This window comes from Physeter macrocephalus, chromosome 8 (genome assembly GCF_002837175.3).
Source record: "Physeter macrocephalus isolate SW-GA chromosome 8, ASM283717v5, whole genome shotgun sequence".
NCBI lineage: Eukaryota > Metazoa > Chordata > Mammalia > Artiodactyla > Physeteridae > Physeter > Physeter macrocephalus.
Window position 1 is genome coordinate 93,197,710 of NC_041221.1, and position 20,000 is coordinate 93,217,709.

Consider the following 20,000-nt stretch of genomic DNA (forward strand, 5'->3'; position numbering starts at 1 on the left):
AGACTGAACCAGGAAGAAATAGAAAATATGAACAGACCAATCACAAACACTGAAATTGAAACTGTGATTAAAAATCTTCCAACAAACAAAAGCCCAGGACCAGATGGCTTCACAGGCGAATTCTATCAAACATTTAGAGAAGAGCTAACACCTATCCTTCTCAAACTCTTCCAAAAGTTAGCAGAGGGAGGAACACTCCCAAACTCATTCTACGAGGCACCCATCACTCTGATACCAAAACCAGACAAAGATGTCACCAAAAAAAGAAAACTACAGGCCAATATCTCTTATGAATACAGATGCAAAAATCCTCATCAAAATACTAGCAAGCAGAATCCAACAGCATATTAAAAGGATCATACACCATGATCGAGTGGGGCTTATCCCAGAGTTGCAAGGATTCTTCAATGTACGCAAATCAATGTGATACACCATATTAACAAATTGAAGGGTAAAAACAATACGATAATCTCAATAGATGGAGAATATGCTTCTGACAAAATTCAATACCCATTTATGATAAAAACTCTGAGAAAGTAGGCATAGAAGGAACCTACCTCAACATAATAACGGCCATATATGACAAGCCCACAGCCACATTGTTCTCAATGGTAAAAAACTGAAACCATTTCCACTAAGGTCAGGAACAAGACAAGGTTGCCCACTCTCACCGTCATTATTCAACATAGTTTGGAAGTTTTAGCCACAGCAATCAGAGAAGAAAAAGAAATAAAAGGAACCCAAATTAGAAAAGAAGAAGTAAAACTGTCACTGTTTACAGATGACATGATACTATACGTAGAGAATCTTAAAGATGCTACCAGAAAACTACTAGAGCTAATCAATGAATTTGGTAAAGCAGCAGGATACAAAATTAATGCACAGAAATCCTATCAAACTACCAAAGGCATTCTTCACAGAGATAGAACAAAAAATTTCACAATTGGTATGGAAACACAAAAGACACCGAATAGCCAAAGCAATCTTGAGAAAGAAAAACAGAGCTGGAGGAATCAGGCTCCCAGACTTCAGAGTATACTACAAAGATACAGTAATCAAGGCAGTATGGTACTGGCACAAAAACAGAAATATAGATCAATGGAACTGGTAGAAAGCCCAGAGATAAACCCACGCACATACGGGTACCTTATCTTTGATAAAGGAGGCAAGAATATACAATGGAGAAAAGACAGTGTCTTCAATAAGTGGTGCTGGGAAAACTGGACAGCTACATGTAAAAGAATGAAATTAGAACACTCCCTAACACCATACACAAACATAAACTAAAAATGGATTAAAGACCTAAATGTAAGGGCAGACACTATGGCTCTCTTAGAGGCAAACATAGGCAGAACACTCTAGGACATAAATCACAGCAAGATCCGTTTTGACCCCCCTCCCGGAGAAATGAAAATAAAAACAAAAATAAACAAATGGGACCTAATGAAACTTAAAAGCTTTTGCACGGCAAAGGAAACATTAAAATGAAAGACAACCCTCAGAATGGGAGAAAATATTTGCAAATGAAGCAACTGACAAAGGATTAATCTCTAAAATATAGAAGCAGCTCATGCAGCTCAATATCAAAAAAATAAGCAACGTAATCCAAAAATGGGCAGAAGACCTAAATAGACATTTCTCCCAAGAAGATATACAGATTGCCAACAAACACATGAAAAGATGCTCAACATCACTAATCATTAGAGAAATGCAAATAAAAACTACAATGAGGTATCACCTCACACTACTGGGCATATACCCTGAGAAAACCATAATTCAAAAAGAGCTATGTACCACAGTGTTCACTGCAGCATTATTTACAATAGGCAGGACATGGAAGCAACCTAAGTGTCCATCGACAGATGAATGGATAAAGAAGATGTGGCATATATATATAGAATGGAATATTACTCGGCCATAAAAAGAAGCGAAATTGAGTTATTTGTAGTGAGGTGGATGGACCTAGAGTCTGTCATACAGAGTGAAGTAAGTCAGAAAGAGAAAAACAAATGCCGTATGCTAACACACATATATGGAATCTGAAAAAAAAATGTTCTGATGAACCTAGGGGCAGGACAGGAATAAAGACACAGATGTAGAGAATGGACCTGAGGACACGTGGAGAGGGAAGGGTAAGCTGGGACGAAGGGAGAGTGGTATGGACATATATACACTACCAAATGTAAAATAGATAGCTTGTGGGAAGCAGCTGCATAGCACAGGGAGATCATCTCAGTGCTTTTCGACCACCTAGAGGGGTGGAATAAGGAGGTTGGGAGGGAGATGCAAGAGGGAGTGGATATGGGGATATACATATGCATATAGATGATTTACTTTGTTATACAGCAGAAACTAACAGAACACTGTAAAGCAATTATAGTCCAATAAAGATGTTAAAAAAAATGTGTATGGGTGTCTTACTCTCAAGGAGAGAATGTGGGTCGCAAATTCTGCACCCAATACATCTAACCATTGTAATCCTCTAAGTACGGTCTTTGAATAAACTGTTGCATGTGGGAAATACTATTCTGATTACAGCAATTGCCTGCAATCCAAGAAAGATCCATTTATCCTTTCACTAATGTATATATATTTCACATACACACAGAGAACTCTTAGAGAATCAGTTGTAGGAAATGTTCATTATTGGCAATGTAGTATAGTGGGAAAAACAGAGGCTTTGCAGTCAGACAGACTTGGGCTCAAACCTTGGTTTAGTTACTCTTATTAGATATGTAACTATGAGTAAGTCTATTTACGTTTCTGAGTCTCATTTAAGGATCTGTAAAGTCAGGGTAATACATAAGACAATTATGAGGATTACACGAACAAACAAATGATGACAACTACTTCTAACTATACAAATGGATGCACAAGCGGGGAAGGAGTTGGGGTCAGAGGGTCTTAAATTGCCCCCTTTTCCCAAGAAGGGGGTGGAAGTTGTGAACATGACCAAAGTGATTCATGATCAAAGCCAAATAGAAGCATGGTGAATCCAACTGTATTTTAGACAGTTACTGTCAAATGTTTTCTTAGACAAGAAATAAGAGGAACCCAATTTGGAGAGCTAAGAGGAGCATGGCTTCACAAATGGAGAGAGAGTCAATGACAGGTGCAAGTGGACTGTAAATCAAGGATACTACATACAATAATTCTAACTAATATTTACTGAGTGAATACTATTTGCAAAATCCAGTACACATGCTGCCAAACACCAAAAACCCAGTTCTTAACTACTCTAGAATCATTCTAATGCAAAGTAAAGAAAACATAAAACAGGAAGACAGCACCAGTAACACAGAGATAGCACCAGTAAAGAAGAAGTAGAATATGGTAATAAAATAGACCCCAGCTGGATAGCAGGGATAAATATTTGAGCTTTCCTGGGAAGCAAGAGGTCACTCATTTTAGGGAAGAGAAGGGAATGAAAGCTGTAGTTGCTAAAACCCCAGATGGGCATGTGATTCTCCAGGGTCTTTTATTTTGGGGGAAGAGCAGTAGAAAACAAATTCTAAATCCTCAAATTCCACTGACCTGGTCACTGTGGACTTGACATGTTAGTTTCAATAAAGGGGAATGGCACGGGGCGGAGAACAGGTGAAACAGTCTAGACATAGTGCTCTCTGAGTCCAGATGAGAAAAGTTCAAACTGGATAGCACTAAATGCCTTAATAAACCTGTCCTACTCTGTTCTAGTTTCTCTATTTCAGGTTACATAGCTGCTCATATTGTTCTAGTTTTATACTGCCTAAAACAAGAACTGAAAAAAAATGGTTCTTAATCCTAATCTAAACTGCTTGCTTTTGTTGATTCTATGCTTACTCCAGAAAAGAGATGTAGACCAATGGTTGTAGAAATGTGGTCAGCAAACCTCTGGGGTTTCCAGAGACCCTTTCAGGGAGTCTGCAAAATAATACTAAGACATTATTCGTCTTTTTCACTGTGCTGGCATTTGCATTAACAGTTGAAAACAATTGTGAATTAGCACGGATCACTGCAGCGGTTCTAAACTCTAGTAGTTATTGTATTATTCACTACCATATACTCAGGGGAAAAAAAAGAAAGTTTGCTTAAAGATGTTGATGAAGTAGAAAAACTACTTTTATTAAATCTTAACCCCTGAGCATATGTCTGTTTAATATTCTGAGTGATGAATAGAAGGAACGCATAAAGCACCTGCAAACCAAATTATGTTATGATGGTTGTCTGGAGAAAAACTAGTTGTTCAATTAATTGAGTTGTGAGCTAAAGCAGCCAGTTTTTTAATGGAACACCATCTTTACTTGTAAGACTGAGAAACAAACTATGATTCATATTTGGGCATTTGGAAGCCATTTTCTTGAAAATGAACAAAGCCTGACAGTTTAAGGAAAGAACTGACAATATTTGTCGCTAACGAAAAAAATTGAGCTTTCTTGATAAAATTAAAATTTGGGACAACTTGTACACTCCTTGATAAGCTTGATAGTTTTTAAATTCTTAAAAGCTTTGTGGATGAGATTGGTAGGAACAGTAATAGATAGGAATTTTTGACACTACATAATAAAATATGTCAACATTTGGAAGATCTGTATAGCTCAGTGAAACAATATTTTCCAAATGACCAATATAAGATGTTATAAAGTCATTCATGGGTAAAAGATCCATTCAAAGTACAACAAAGACCAATGGATTTCCATAAAACAGAGTATGCAATGCTCACTGATGTGTTTTATATTCACACAGCAACTAATCTTTAAGAAACTATTACTTCTTGTTGAATGTTGGTATAGCATCAAAGAAGAATATATATAATTATCTGAAAAACCTTAGCGTATTTAAAATACATACAAAATACATACATAATATATATAATTATCTGAAAAACCATAGTGTATTTAAAACACTCCTTCTTTATACAAATGCATATCTGTGTGAAGCCAAATTTTCTTCATAAATGTCAATAAAGACAATATATCATTAGATGCATGTAGGAATTCAGCTGTCTTTTATTAAGCCAAACATTAAAGAGACTTTTTAAAAATGTCACACATCTCACTATGTGTTTTTTGTTTTGGAAAATATACTTATTTCTCATAAAAATATGTTGTTTATATCATCATATAATAGGTTTATTATTGTTATTTTAAAATAAATATTTAAAAATTTCTCAGGTTTAATTCTTTTTATGGGAAATATCAGTAGATGTAACCCATATAAACAAAAACCCTTTAGTGACCTTAAAAATGTTTAAGCATTTGAAAAAGGGTCCTGAGACCAAAAGGTCTGAGAAGCACTGAATGTAAACTAATTGGGAGAGATGTCATCTGGCCGTAATTCTCTCCATATTTCCTAAGAGAAAGGGAATAAGGAGGGAAGAGAAAGGAAAGGGGATATACTGAATAGTAGGTATCCCACTGATTGTTTTCATACACATTAATTTACCTCATTTATTCCATACAACAGCCTAATAGCTATGATTATCCCTATTTTACAGATGAAGAAACTGAAACTCAGAGAGGAGAGGTGACTTGCCTAAAGTCACAGCTTGTAAGCGAGAGAATTAAGGTTACAGCATGCACCTTTTTGATTCTAAAGTTCTTATTCTTTCCACTACCTTATATTTATGGCAGAATCCCCCCACTAAAATTCATCAGTGGCCAATCTAAACCCCTAAATGCAGAGCTTTGGTCTTTTCTATAATTTCTGTTATAAATTTAAATATCTAATTATTTTACTTATTTCTAATTCTTCATTTTGACTTGTTTTTAACCACATCCAAAGAATGCCTGGTAGACTTAAAAATGGTTGTTAGTTGAATTTAGAGAACAATGCACTAATTTTCTGAGTGTTAGTGTTGTTTAGACATAATACATAGTCTCACAGTTCTTTCAACCTCATGCTAGTCAATATAAGAGTAGATTTATATGGTGAAGGGTCTGTCTCTTTTGCTTTGTAGATTCATGTTAGCAAGCATTTATTCAAATATGCATTCATCAAATATTTATTAAAAAATCTACTGTGTTTACTAGGCTTTGGTAACATGAAACATGAAAATACAAAGATTAATTTCTGATGATTTGAAATAGAATTATGGTCCTTTCAAAGCTTTACAATTTTATGGAAACCTTCTCTGTAATTAGGTTTGATCACAGCTTCTCTTTTAAATGAAAACCTTAAAATGAAGAAACTAACGTATGCTTTAGTGAACATTTAATGATTATATTTTAATATTGCTGTATTGAGTTCTTAGAAAATATAAGTAGTAATAACAATGATCTGCTGCAGGTAGGATGCATTCCAGCTTGCTTTCTACCATGTTAAAGGCACACTGGATGTTTGGTGGAAAGGTGAAAATTCATTTCAGGGGGAAATACACTAGGAAGTCTGAATTTAGCCGCAGATCTAAGCCACATTTTCCAGCTGAACTATATCAATTAGCAAAGCTGATGTTTTGATCTCCTTCTGTCTGATTCCTATGCTATAGTGTTCACTGGGTTCCAAACCCAGGAGGGTAAGTCAGGGGTATTATTTTTGGTACAAGGTACCAAAAGTTGCAAGGGGATTTTGAAATCGGATTCTTTCTCAATTGATTCTGAACTTGAGAGAAGACAGGATGTTATTTATTGGCCCAGAAGTCCCAAGACTATGTGCCGGATACTATGTTCACTTTATATATATTACTATCATTCCATTTTTCAGACAAAAAACTGAGGCATAAGGAAGTTAACTTATTTGAGGTGACGCTCTATTAAGTGGAAGACCTGAGATTCAAGCTCAGGTCTATCTGACTTTGCACTTCTAATCTCATCTCCACACTATCTCTCTGCAAAGGATATGATTCTAAATGTTATTCAGACACTAAAAATAGGAAATAAAAAGTTATCACAATCTGCCTTCAATGACTACAGGTTTTAAGTTTATTTGGAAAAATGTAGATGTCTTAGAATATAGAAAATGTTTAAAATAATACATTCTTATATTGATAATTCAGTTACTAGCTAAGTCTATTCATTTTTCTTTCTAGTTATATTTTAAAAGATTTTGGGCTAAGGAAAAAAAAGGAAGAAAGAAAAAATGTAGTGTGATTGGTGTCTTCAGTTTCTGAGGAAAACAAAATTCAATATGAACAGCAGCAGCCCCTGGTGGTCTAAGGGGAAAAGCATAGTATATCTATAATTATGGGGGTTGAAGTATGTTTTTAAAAAGAATATATGTACATATTTAGCCATTTGACTCAGTTCTCAACCCAACACATTAAAAAACAGATGCTTTAAAAAATGATCTGTTGGCAAGATGCTTGTTAAAATTTTATCAGTTGAAATATTAAAATTCATTATGAATTAATTAACACATTATATAAAAATAAAATGTTTTTGTTTCATCGTTTTACAAAGTACTATACCAGTGGTGATTAACACTGGGAATTTTGTGTGTCTTGATGTGTGTTGCTCAAAAAGAAACTAAATTTATAGGATTACCAGTAAATTGATGACATTTTCTGTCTTCACTCTTGAATTCAGTTGGCAGATGTTTCCGAGAACAAAAAGTTCCATCTTATTACAAAACATATTAAGCAGGTTTTCCTGCCAGGCATGTCTGACATGATGTTTATTGCCTAGACCAAATCAATCCCCTTAATAAGCCATAATATATGCCAGAAAGTACATTATTTCATAGTTAAGGAAAGTTGCCACATGAAAGACGAAGTATTTTGATCTCAAGCGCTGTTCCTAATGCATCAGAAATGTGCTACATAATCCAATAGTTAGTCACATCTATTTATACTCATTTAGTAAGTAAAATAAAACTATACTTTGCTAATCTTAAAGTTTTAGGCCTGGATTCCACTTCATTTCTGCTGGTGTATACTAGATATTTGCAAAAATTTCACAGGAGATTTTGGTTATTTACCGGATGCCAGAGAAAGAAAAGTCAAATACTTGAATATTCTGGGAAAATAAAATGGTTTCAGAGATTAAACAATCATTGATTGAAATATAAATGAGTTGAATTTGGTTGCTAAATCACTAGATAGAAATGACTTCCAGTGGCATTTGCACAGAAAAGAAGAGGTACAGAGGAGAAGAAAGGATATTTATTAGCCTTCAGCAATATTTTGGATATAGTCCAAGTCAGAGCATCAAAAACAGATTTTTTTTAAAAGAAAGCTTCAGTTTATCAGAACTGGCTGTTTCTGAACAATTGCAAAAATTCACATGAATGCTGAAAAAAATCCGTCAGAAAACTAGACACCAAATATCTTGCGTGTTAAGGAATACGTTTTTTGATGGATGTCAACAAGCAATCTATCCATAAATATTTGAGTATCTTCAATGTGTAATGCCAGGCTCTTCCAAGATTCCTATTCTCTAAATGTCTCCTCCACATTTGGATTTTTCCTTCTGTGGCCATATGATCTCCCTTCCCCCTCCACTTCTAGTAGTTTTATTTTTTTTAACGTCTGAGTCTAATCTCTCTACTTCCTATCACTACAGCCCACAACTAAGTTTCTTAGGGAAGATATATATTCAAGCAATTCTAACACAATATTACATAGATCAGCATCAAATCACTTTTGCCTATATTCCACCTACATACTATAAAGTTCTTTTACTGATCTTCTTCCTTAGTCTGAATATTTGTCCTCTTATGCTACAGTTTGATACCAGAATAACCCTCATTCCTATGCTGCAAGTCACATTATCTAGGTATTTCTAGACAAAGGCCTAGTCTTTTTGCTTTGGTCTCCTTCCAGGGGATTGGATCCTAGTGAGTAGATTTAGCATTGACTTTCTCACAGTATGCACTGTACTACTGTAAAAACTGGCTCCTATCAGCTTATTCATAAGGATTGATAATGCAATTCCAAAATCTATAAAGCACGCTCAAAGGATTGTAGGGCTACAGTGGAAAGGCGTGAAAGATAAATTGATAATAATATTATGAGACAGAAGAGATAGCTCAAGATAGAACATGATAAATTCCATACAAGTTAACTAATCATGACAACTCCCAACAGTCTTAGTAAGGAGAGGTCACTGATTATGATGGGTGTGGATGAGTGGGATTTCAGCTGGGCACTACAACATGGATAGAATCTGGATTAAGGGAAAGAACAGAAAAGCAAAGTTACAGATCCCATAAAGCACAAAGTGTATACAGGGTAGAGAAAGTACAATAGCCTGGCTGTACTCTTATGAGCAAGTGTGTAAAACAGAAATAGCAATAGGTTGGCATAAATATTTCCATTTTCATCCATAATTTTAGCATCATGATGATATAGCTAAAAAAGAAAATAGGGTATCTCACTTTTATATATTCAGATGAAAATGTATAGGTCAATCAAGGTATCAAATAAATCATGACAAACCGATTTTTTATCATTAATTTTCAGAATGTGTTCTCAGTTACTGGATTGGGTAGGGGATCAACAATGTAATTTTTCTTCGTTTTGGTTTCTTTGAATGTTTCCTCACAGAAGATCAAGTAGTATACTTTAATAATGCAAGACATATTAGAAAAAGCAGTAGTAGTTTGGGATTTTAATCCTGGCTCTACCATCTTATTTGTCAAATAAAAAAATTTATGAAGGCTCTGTTCTACAAATATTTATTATTATGGCTCTGCTCCTGGCTCTGGGTTACAGCAATGAAAAAACAGACTAAGTCCCTGCCCCATGGACCTTACATTAAGAGCTATGTGACCTCAGGAAATTTACTAAGTATTGACTCTTAGTCTCCTCATCTGTAAAATGGGATCAATATTATTGATCATATTAAATTTTTTAACACATTTTTGACTGGAGATGTATTGCGGCCACAGGCATTAGTTTCTGCAAAAATCCCCTGGTCAATGTGTTAACATTATTATTTATATATTATAAACATACTATAAATAAATTGTTTACTGACATTTACTAGTGTCCACTAAATAACTGGTCAAAAATCTATATAATCATCAGACGTAGTTACTGTATCATATCATGCTTTTATTATAATTGGTTTAATTTTCATATTTCAGATACATATTTTATTTTCAACCAGTTAGAACAATGTGGTAACTGAGAGCAAGAATCTACAGTAATCTGTAGCAAGTAATCTGTAGCAAGAATCTACAGTAATCAGAAGCACTGGTTTTAACACTTAGTTCCATCATTTAGTAGTTATGTGATCCTAGACAAAAATGTACCATCTATGCATCAGTTTCTTTAACTATAAAATAAGGGTGAAATTATTTGATTTACCTAGCTCATGGGGTTGTTCCAAAGAAGAGATGATTGATTTCAAAATGTAAATGGTTAAGAAGTATATAAATAAAATTTAATTCATCCTCATCACATACATGCTCTGTGTCTGAAAATTACAAATACATATTGGGAGATATGTAGAGGAAAGGAGAGTACTAGAAGTCACTTCTTGAGTGGATCAAAATTACCTAAGGATTAAGGCACCTGACACAAAATGAACCATTATTCTCTTTCCCATTACAGGATCATGCCTTACTATCTAGAAGTATGTTTGAAGAGTGTCAGCTTAGCTCTGCTATTTTGCACAATTCTTGAAGATTTTAAGAGAAACGGTGTTTATTAAGAAAAATAACATTCATAACTAAGACTATCAGGTATAAAGCTGTGTTATCTACATGGGTCTATTTTTGTCTTTTAGTGCTCTCAATGAAAACCTAGACGAGTGAAATGGGACAAGAAAAAAAGAGGCAAAAAGACATGATAAGAAGTAAAAATAGCAGGAGTGTAGAAGAGATAAAACAATTAAAGAAAAAAAGACAAAGGGAAAGGTAGATCTTAATGAAGCAACATAAAGATTTTTTTCCCTTGGTATAAGAAAAATATAGATGCAGAAATAAACAAAACAGACGTGAAAAAAGAATAAAGAAAATGCACACATACAAGAGAACAAAACAGAAAAATTAAAGCAATAGTGACATGATAAAGAGAAAATAGAAAAGAAATAAAACTTAAAAGACAGATGTCAGAAATAGATGCTTAATCTGTACATATCATAGGCAAATAAAAGAAACTGTTTAAGAAGTAAAAAACTTAGTACGCAAAATCACTTTCTGTTTGCATTTCACATAGGAAACTGAATATTGCGAGTGATTTGTATATTTCAAAAACATACAATTCATTTTTGGAATCCAGATATCAGGGGGAATTTTTTTTTAAATTCTCTTAAGATGGTGGTTGACAGACTGGATCATATTAATTAGGAAGCTCAGGACAACCAATAGAGAAGAAGGTGACATCAGGACCCTGATGCAGTCATGGCGAAGAAAGGCAGTAATATAACTACATGAGCAAGCTACTTATGAATTCCAAATCTAATCATTGTTTTTGTTTTTCTAACGATATATTAAATAGTGAGATGCTTTTCAGAAATTTAAATATTGTAATCTGCCTAACTTTTGCTTGACTCATTGTATGACATGCTTTAGGTAGTCTTGATCTGGATATATTTTTGGGGGTCCTGAGAATTTATATGCTGCTTAATTGTCCTAACTTACTCAACAGACTGACCTATAATCAAATGTCTTGAATGTTTGGAGTACAATTCCCAAAAGTATAGCAATTATGCCATGAACTAGAAGTAAAATAAAGAAAATAACTTAGAAAGGTACATATTTTGCCTTAAAGGTGGTATGAAATATTTCATTAATGAGTTTTAAAGTAAATGTAAAAATAGCTCAAGTTGAATAATCTGAAACTTTATTACTATCTCACAGTATAATTTATAAAATGTTAAACTGTCTATATTTAAATGTTCTGAATTGCTCACTTTTGAAGAACACATCAATTTACTATTTTACTTACCCAACAGCATTTTGGACATACTGTACTATTAAATTATATTTCTAGCACCTATAATAAGGGCTTTGAAAACTGCATGAATCTGTCACATAAATATAATGCACAGGGGTATATCAAGCAGAATGTGTCAAAGGGCAAATAAAATTGTTTGTGCCCCCTATAGAATTAGAACTCCTTGGGCAGCACTGCTATAACGATCCCATGCTGCTAGCATTACAAAGTGCAAAGGTTCACTGGATAAGAAAAGAGCAAAGGACAGAGTTCCCTCATTACACTATTCCTAAACTATTCTAGCTTAAATATTTATTAAGATATTAATTACTCTTCCTCCCTCCACCACCCTTCAGAAGTTAAGCTGAGAAACTGTGGATGGATGGTTGCTCATAGGAAAACAATGCATTAAAACTATAACCACCCAAGACGAAGACTGATGTTTGTACAGTGCATTATTAATTGATTTTGAGACTTAAATAAAATATCACACTGAAATAAGAATGTTTTGTTACTTTGAATAAAAAACAGAAAACATTTCAAATAACACCCTTGGGAAATAAATCTTTAAAAATTAACACTTTAAAAAAAATAAACAAAATAATTTAAGAAAATAAATTATAAATAAAGAAAAGGAAGTAAAATTGCTTAGAACAGGTCTGAACACATGGAAGATTTTCAATAAATGTTAGTTGCTGTTGTGGTTTAAAAAAAAAAGAAAAGGAAATAATGAAGGAAAGTAATGATCTTGCTTATTACTTACTCTGATATACAACTGCATCATTTCTTTTTCCCTTTGGGGGTTACGATACTTCTCGTAGAAATCACGTCGCTTCTTTGTTTCTTTAGAGACTTTATCTTTTCTTTCCCGTTTTTCTGCTGGTTCATCTGAACTATCAGAAGATGACTGTACATGTATCTTCGGCTTTTCTACTTCGATATAGTTTTCATTGGGATTCAGTACTATTACTCCATATCCTTCCTGTTTTGAAAGCAAAAAAGGCAGAATAATTTAATATTAGAAATCATTACAATTCATAAAAACGTTCTTAAAATCTCATAGTGATTTAATATAGTTACATATTCACTAAAATATTCCTTTATAATAGATTACAGTTTTAATTTCTCCAACAGAAAGTGATTTAAAATTATTTGCCTGTATTGTGTGTAGAAATAAGCATAGATTGTCTATAAGATCAAAAAGACATAATTGTAACACATTAAAATAATAAAGCTTAAATTTAAAAAATACTAGATCTCCCAGAACCCCCAAAATGATTCAAATAAATTATCAAATAACAAGTACACTTCCAAACCACATTAATATTTATAATACATATTTTGAGAAAATAACCTCTTTGAAATTGAAGTTTACAATTCCAACCACATTTTGCTGGATTTCTGTTCCTTTACAATTGCACTTTAATGAGTATTTTTTATTTGTTTGAACTTAAAAAAAGAATAAGCAATTAACAAGGAGTAAACAGTCTACAGATTTACATGTCTTTATTATCAGAAACACAGAATGTCTACCTGTGCATATTGGATTTTTTTCACCTCTCTTCTTTCAGGAAGGCACGCAAATCACAAAACAAAATAATGTCTTACTATAATGTATGGAACCAAGTTTTTAATCCTGAAATTTCTTTTATTTTTCAACTACCTTAAAAATTTCTCTTTATTAAGAACTAATACCAGGAAACAAGTTTCAGAATTTAAAATACAGCTTATTGAGCTATTAAACTTTTTTTAAAGTTTTAAAAACATGTTTTCCTGTCTGACTTAATTCTAGCAAGGTAAACCTTTCTATGGTTATAATTAAGGAAACTTTTGACATTTATATTGTAACTGATGGAATAATCTAACCATGAGAAAATAGAGAAGGATAAACAATTACCACTGACAAGCCACACAAATTTTTGAAGCTATTTATATCTTGTCTTTTCTATTCAGTTCTGTACTGTGGGTGTCCCTATTTTGTCTGGTAAAATCTTGTAAGATCATACTTAAAACATGTGTTATATTATGTTTAAAAAATAAGAGCTCTTAAAAATAAAGCTTAAAAAATTCTCATCCTTACTAAAAAAAAAAAAAAAAAAGTACTCACTTTTCCCAAACCTGCAACTGTAGAATCTTCTACCTCAAGTTTAAATTTAATTGTTTTTTGCCAAATCAAACATATGATAATTAAAAAAAAAACTGAGAGCAGTAATACAAGCCAATATTAGCATAGACTCAATTATCTTATTTTTAAATATGCTACATTGCTACACATTGTTGGCTTTTATAATAGTTGATTTCACAAACTACATACAAACTTAGTTGGGATCGTTTCAGTTTCCCCCCTAATCAGTTGATATTATTGTCTAAAACCATGATACGGTTTGAAGATTTTCAAGATCATGGAAGTTTTGATTTTAGTGATAGAGCTGTTAATTAAGATACAGTTGTCTTACACATATGAAAACTATATAATAATATATACCAAACTGATAAACAAAATACCACATATTCCTCAATATGTGTTTAAATAAAACCTTTCATACCTTGTTCATGAAAGGCTTATAAAACACTTTACAAATTTTTTAATTTAAATGTTCATTAACAAAACACAAGACAAGATCGTTTTTTTTAAGTTTCTTAGCTGGTAAGTCAAAGTTTTACCAACAAAAGATATTTTATTTGGTTCTGCTTTATTCTAATCTGTATAGCTATTCAAAAGTCTTGTAATTCATTGTGATCACTGTCAGGTAGACATATTGTCACTCGGTGATTTTCTACAGTTGGACACACTTGACTAGTTATTAAAATCACATTTGAAGGAAGTTCCTACCCCTCTTCCTTGTGCCTCTTACAACTTTTCACGCCCTTCTCAAATTTCAGCTATAACTTCTCCTCCCACCAAAAGTAAGTTAAAGAACACTGTTGCACTCTGCTAAACAGGCTGAAATAGAGGCATTCAGTACACTGCCTCTGGTGTAAGGAACATAGTCAAAAAAGGTCACCATAGGCCAAAAAGAAAATTGCCTCCTTACTAGATTCTGTACGGTGAGTAAGTGGTCTCCTGTCATGTTTCTTCCCTGCCTTCTCTGAGTGAACTGAACTTTACACACACACACACACACACACACACACACACACACACACACACACACACACACACAGCCTTTCATACTTACAAGAGTAAGGGTTAGCAAGACCAAAACAGAATCTTAGAATTCTTAGAGATGAATATAGTGATATATTACATTTTAATGATAATATGAAAAACTTCAAACTCAAGGTAACACAGTGGGACTTTAATAAATTGATAGAACATGAACATCATATTTGCACAACGAATAAACTCCAAATAAAGGTAAATTCTTTAGACAAAATTTATAGTCACCAAAAATGAGAAAACTATCACCCTAGTTTATAATTTAATCCCTAGAAATATTTTCATAATGCCAGATTTATTTGAGCAGAAGTTTTTTTTACTTCAATTTTTGCAAATCACAGATTGAGAAATTATTGTGTCTACTTGATTTTAAATCAACTATGAAATTTGATATGTCCCATCTAAATAAGTATAAAAACCAGAAACACATAAATCATCAAAGTAGTAGTATTTGTCTAAGTTATCGATTATGTAACTGAAAATTACATGACTCATTTCTCCAATTTTATAAAGACACAATGTCAATTTTTCACCACGGCATCAACAGATGAAAAATGATTCTATTTTTAAATCATGACTATATAAATCAATTAAAGAATTTTTATCATATAAATTTCAACAATGAATGCTTCTCTTTAAACATTTGATTTATTCAGAAAATATTTTAGATATTTCATCTGCAAATTTAATTAATGGAATAACAATCAAAAAATATTCAGGAACATTTTCTGTGGAAATGAGAGCTAATTTTAATAAATGTCTCTGTTGCAAATTCAATTACCATTCTGTAAAAAACTTCCATTTTTCAAATAAAATTTTCCTGATAATTAATGCAATATTCACAGAGACCATTCATAACCATTTTATGAGTAGGAGAAAGCTGGAGCAACAAAATAAAGTTAACTATCCCACCTAAAGATATGTAGCAAAACTTCATCTTTTCCTCTGCCACAATGTAAACATTGTCCAAAAAATCCTTTTACATAATAAAGCTACAAAGAGTTTTTCCATGTTAACATTAATATACGTAAACTAAGGAGTCAAAGTAAATAGTCAGAGTAAACAAAGCAGACCACAAACCAGTAGTTAAATTTAACTGTTTTAAATAGAATGATATCAATTTATATCTTAAAAAAAGAGAATAAACACCATTTTAAAAATCAATTCTTTCTATCCCAAGTAACTCAATCAGTACACACAGAAATAAGTAAGAAGAGATCCTAGTTTAACCTTTAACAAATGTACCCATAAAGTTTTACAAAACTACTCTATAAAACCGGGCGTCAAATAAAATATCATAAAAGAACTGTGCACTGCCACTCCAAAGGAGATCTCCATAATTAATGCTTAGAACATTAAACATTTTATATTGAAGTATGTTTAATTTAATTATTCCTTAAGCATGCTAAATTTCTCCTAAGATGAAAAGTTAGGTCATTTCAAATGTACATGGAAAGTTCTGTTATCTTTACCAAGATAAAGTGATCAAACTGATTATCTAACATTCTACAACTAAATAAATAAAACTTCTGGCATCTTTTGTAATGATTCACCCAAATCAATTCCAATATCCAACATTTCAAGAGACAAAGCATACATAAAGTTGTTAATTAACTCTTATGTTTGATCGCACAGTCTAATAGAAGATCAAGGTGATCAAGAGGACAGATATTGGTAAAAGCAAGCTTTATCTCTTTAATTTACCTCATCCTATTTTCTACCCTTGTGTAGCTATAACTATAGTTTCATTATTAAACCTGTGTTTATAAGGTATAAACTATGGGATCTTAAGCAGAAACTCCCAAAATTTTATTGCTTGACATAGCATTTTATTCATCACAGTTCTTGCTGTGATTTAAACAGAATACACAGGCCTTTGGGCCTCCTTTACTTTGAAGTCTATAGATGCACTTACTAATAAATAATAGTTCATTTATCATTCAATCCACAAATGATGGCTTAGGTCAGAGGTCTAGAACAGACAGGTGATGCCAAACACAAAGAACCGAAGAGGAAATCTTGCTTAAGAAATTAAATCAGTACAGAAATGTACTTATGGAGAAGATTCTACAAATAGATAAAATTTAAAAATGCCTGGCCAGAAACAGAATGTACTTTTGACCCCAATGAAACCTTGCCAAAACTGAAGATTTATCTAAGTTAATTTGCCTATTAATTACCAATTATAAGGAAATCAGAAAATAGGAGCAAATTCTACATCTTTTCAAATCGCTTGTGGTTGGCTACATAAAAAAATCAGCTGAAAGTACTCAGCTCTACATATTAACCTGTCAATACTGCAAAGCCACATGTGACCAAAGAGGTCAGGGGCCAGAGTAGAATCCTTTGACCTACGGAACTATCTGTTTTGGTCTTCAGGCAAGGCTCCGTAAGAGATCATTTTACACAGATTTATCAATCATATTTTTCACGTTCAGCATTCTATCTGCTTGGTTTGAAAGAAGATAGGTGCTCATTCTCAAGGGATATGAAACCCAAAGTGTCTTATCTATAAACTACATCAACCCATGGTTAAAATGGACAAACCACTGTCCATTCATCTTTTCTGAAAGATGTATGTTGTGTTTCTTCTCATCTTTTTCTCAAGAAGGGTATGTATATGTCACTGTTGCAACATCCTAGGTGCAACAGTGAGATGAGGTCATGACAACCAATCAGAAGTCACTAGTGAAGCGTTAAAGTAAACATAGCTGTTGGAGCTGCAGCTCTGCTTGAAAAATGCCCCCTCCATTATTTCAGCAATTTTCTCAAGACGTGACCTGGGATTGAAACGCCTGAAATGTCACTTGACTCTGTTTTGTGCTTCTTCCCAATTGCATTTAGGTAACAGCACCCTGCTAATATTTTGTAAAATGTTTGTCATGACCATGCTTTGACTTGTAGCTCCCTAAATTCTAATGTTGTGTTCCATGGTATAAAAATACCATAATGTGAACCAACATAGATTATCCCAGTAAGTTTCCAACTTCAAATAGCTCATCAAGTTAGTCAGTAAAAGAAAACATGCCACAAAAAGTTTTCGGAGGACCACCTGTTGTCTATTATTTTTACATAGCACTTACTCATAAATCATAACACAGGGTAATTAATCAACCTGTCAAAGAGAAGGTCAAAGGTTATATGGTAGAGTCAGAAGGTCATGCATGGGCTGATAGAGGTCAGGGTCACACTGCATTCCTCATTATCAAGTTGGGATGAGAGACGGCCCAAGCAAACAAAAGTGAAAGCAGATGGAGAAGAGAGTGGATAAAAAAAAAAAAAAAAAAGAAAATTTCACAAACAAAAAGAAAAGTGAAAGAAGACTGTCTGCTGCTTTCAAGTAGAGAATAGAAAAGAAATACACTGAAATGTGCTCAAAGAAGCTCAAGAACATAAAGAAACTACAGTTTTATTAATTAAATAAGTTGAATATAACTTTTCTTGGTCATTGTATTAGTGCATACTAAGCAACATTAGAAAATATATATTTGTCATCTCTATACCTTCCCTAGCTAGTGTACCGGGATAAATTAAGATAAACGCAAAGAGTTCCAAGGATAAAGTACAATTACAAAAAAAACTTATTATAAGAGGGTTTTTTTCCCTTTAATATTGTTTCAGCATTATAACACAGATGCAAATAGTTTTAAGTCATAGGATAGATAATTTCTGAGTATGCTACAAAGATATCCACAAACACAAATGCATCATAAAAGTCCTTTTGAATAACAAAACAGTTATAAAATATTCTATTATTACGCTGGCCTGAATTAGATGCAGAATACTGTGCAAAATTAGCTGTCACCCTTTGCTCAAAATCTTTGTTAATCTCATTTTGAATGTTTGCAGCTTTATCAACACATGCATCAATGTCAGCTCCTTGGTTACTGAACCGCTGTAGCTGGAAGAAGATATAATTAAAATGTTTTGGCACAGAAAAGGTGAAATTGTATCTTCCCTTGTTCCCTTAGGAGTCTGTAAAACATGAAGGATATATTGACAAACACACACCCTTGTCTCCGGTTCTGACATCAGGTCAACCAAGAGCTATTTATTTTAAAACATTCACTTTGCACTTACTCACATTATCACCTGCTCTGTTTCTAACTTTTCCTAGGCTTTAGAACGTTATGTTGCTTAAATATCACAAATTTCTTTTCTAATCATCAATATATTATTTATCAAAGCATTCCGTAAATGTACAATAGCATTATAAAAAACATTTACCATTCATTATAAATGGCAGAAATATGATTTAATACTACAGCATTATGAAATATTTTATATTCTTTGCTTCTCATTCTCATAAAATGACACAAACATACACCCACACATTTATACATTAAACTAAAAGAGGTAACAAGTTACAACTGTTGCCCAGTCAGTGACAGATCAAAATGCCTAAGTGGATACGGGGAACCCTATGGACACACCTCCTTTATTACATGTTCCCAAGCTGACTTGAATGGACAAATTTATCTTACGAAATGTATGTTCTGCATGCTAGCTATGCCTTTATGGCTTAAAGTCTTAAATGTTCTCCTAACTTATTAGCATTATAAAACTGTGTAAATATTGTAGCTATAGATGGTAGGCACATGGTCTTTCAAAATATCACTCTTACCCAATCATATACAATACAAACATATTGTTTTTAAGTTACTCTTAAAACCTGCTTACGAACTGTGGTACATAAATCATTTTATCTTAAAATATGTCACCTTTCTCTTCTATTCCCTCAATTAAAAATAACATGTCTAAAATATTTTTGTTGTTTTTTCAAGAATATATCAGTGCTTTGCTTGTGTTTCTGAAGTCCACTTGCAAGCATGAGGACATAATGAAAGATCCCAAGTATTCACTGAGTCAATCATTCTTTAAACACTGATTTTATACAACAAGTATTTAATAAGCAGCTACTATCTACCAAGCACTATGCTAGGTACAGTGCTATACTTATGGTCACCTTTCATTTTAAGATATTTCCACTCAGTAGAAAATTCCAAATCATAATTAAGTACAAATTCCTAGAATGACTACATG

At 33.0% G+C, this 20,000-nt stretch overlaps 1 protein-coding gene across 15 annotated transcripts in view; it reads right to left on the reverse strand.

Moving 5' to 3' along the window:
• The window catches only part of ARB2A (ARB2 cotranscriptional regulator A), a 447,123-nt gene that overhangs the window by 259,636 nt on the left and 167,487 nt on the right, over window positions 1-20,000 (reverse strand). For all 15 annotated transcript variants that reach the window (XM_055086673.1, XM_055086672.1, XM_055086681.1 and 12 more), the window contains one exon: window positions 12,561-12,779. In XM_055086673.1, coding sequence (XP_054942648.1) covers window positions 12,561-12,779 — 219 coding nt within the window. The remainder of the gene's footprint in view (window positions 1-12,560; window positions 12,780-20,000) is intronic.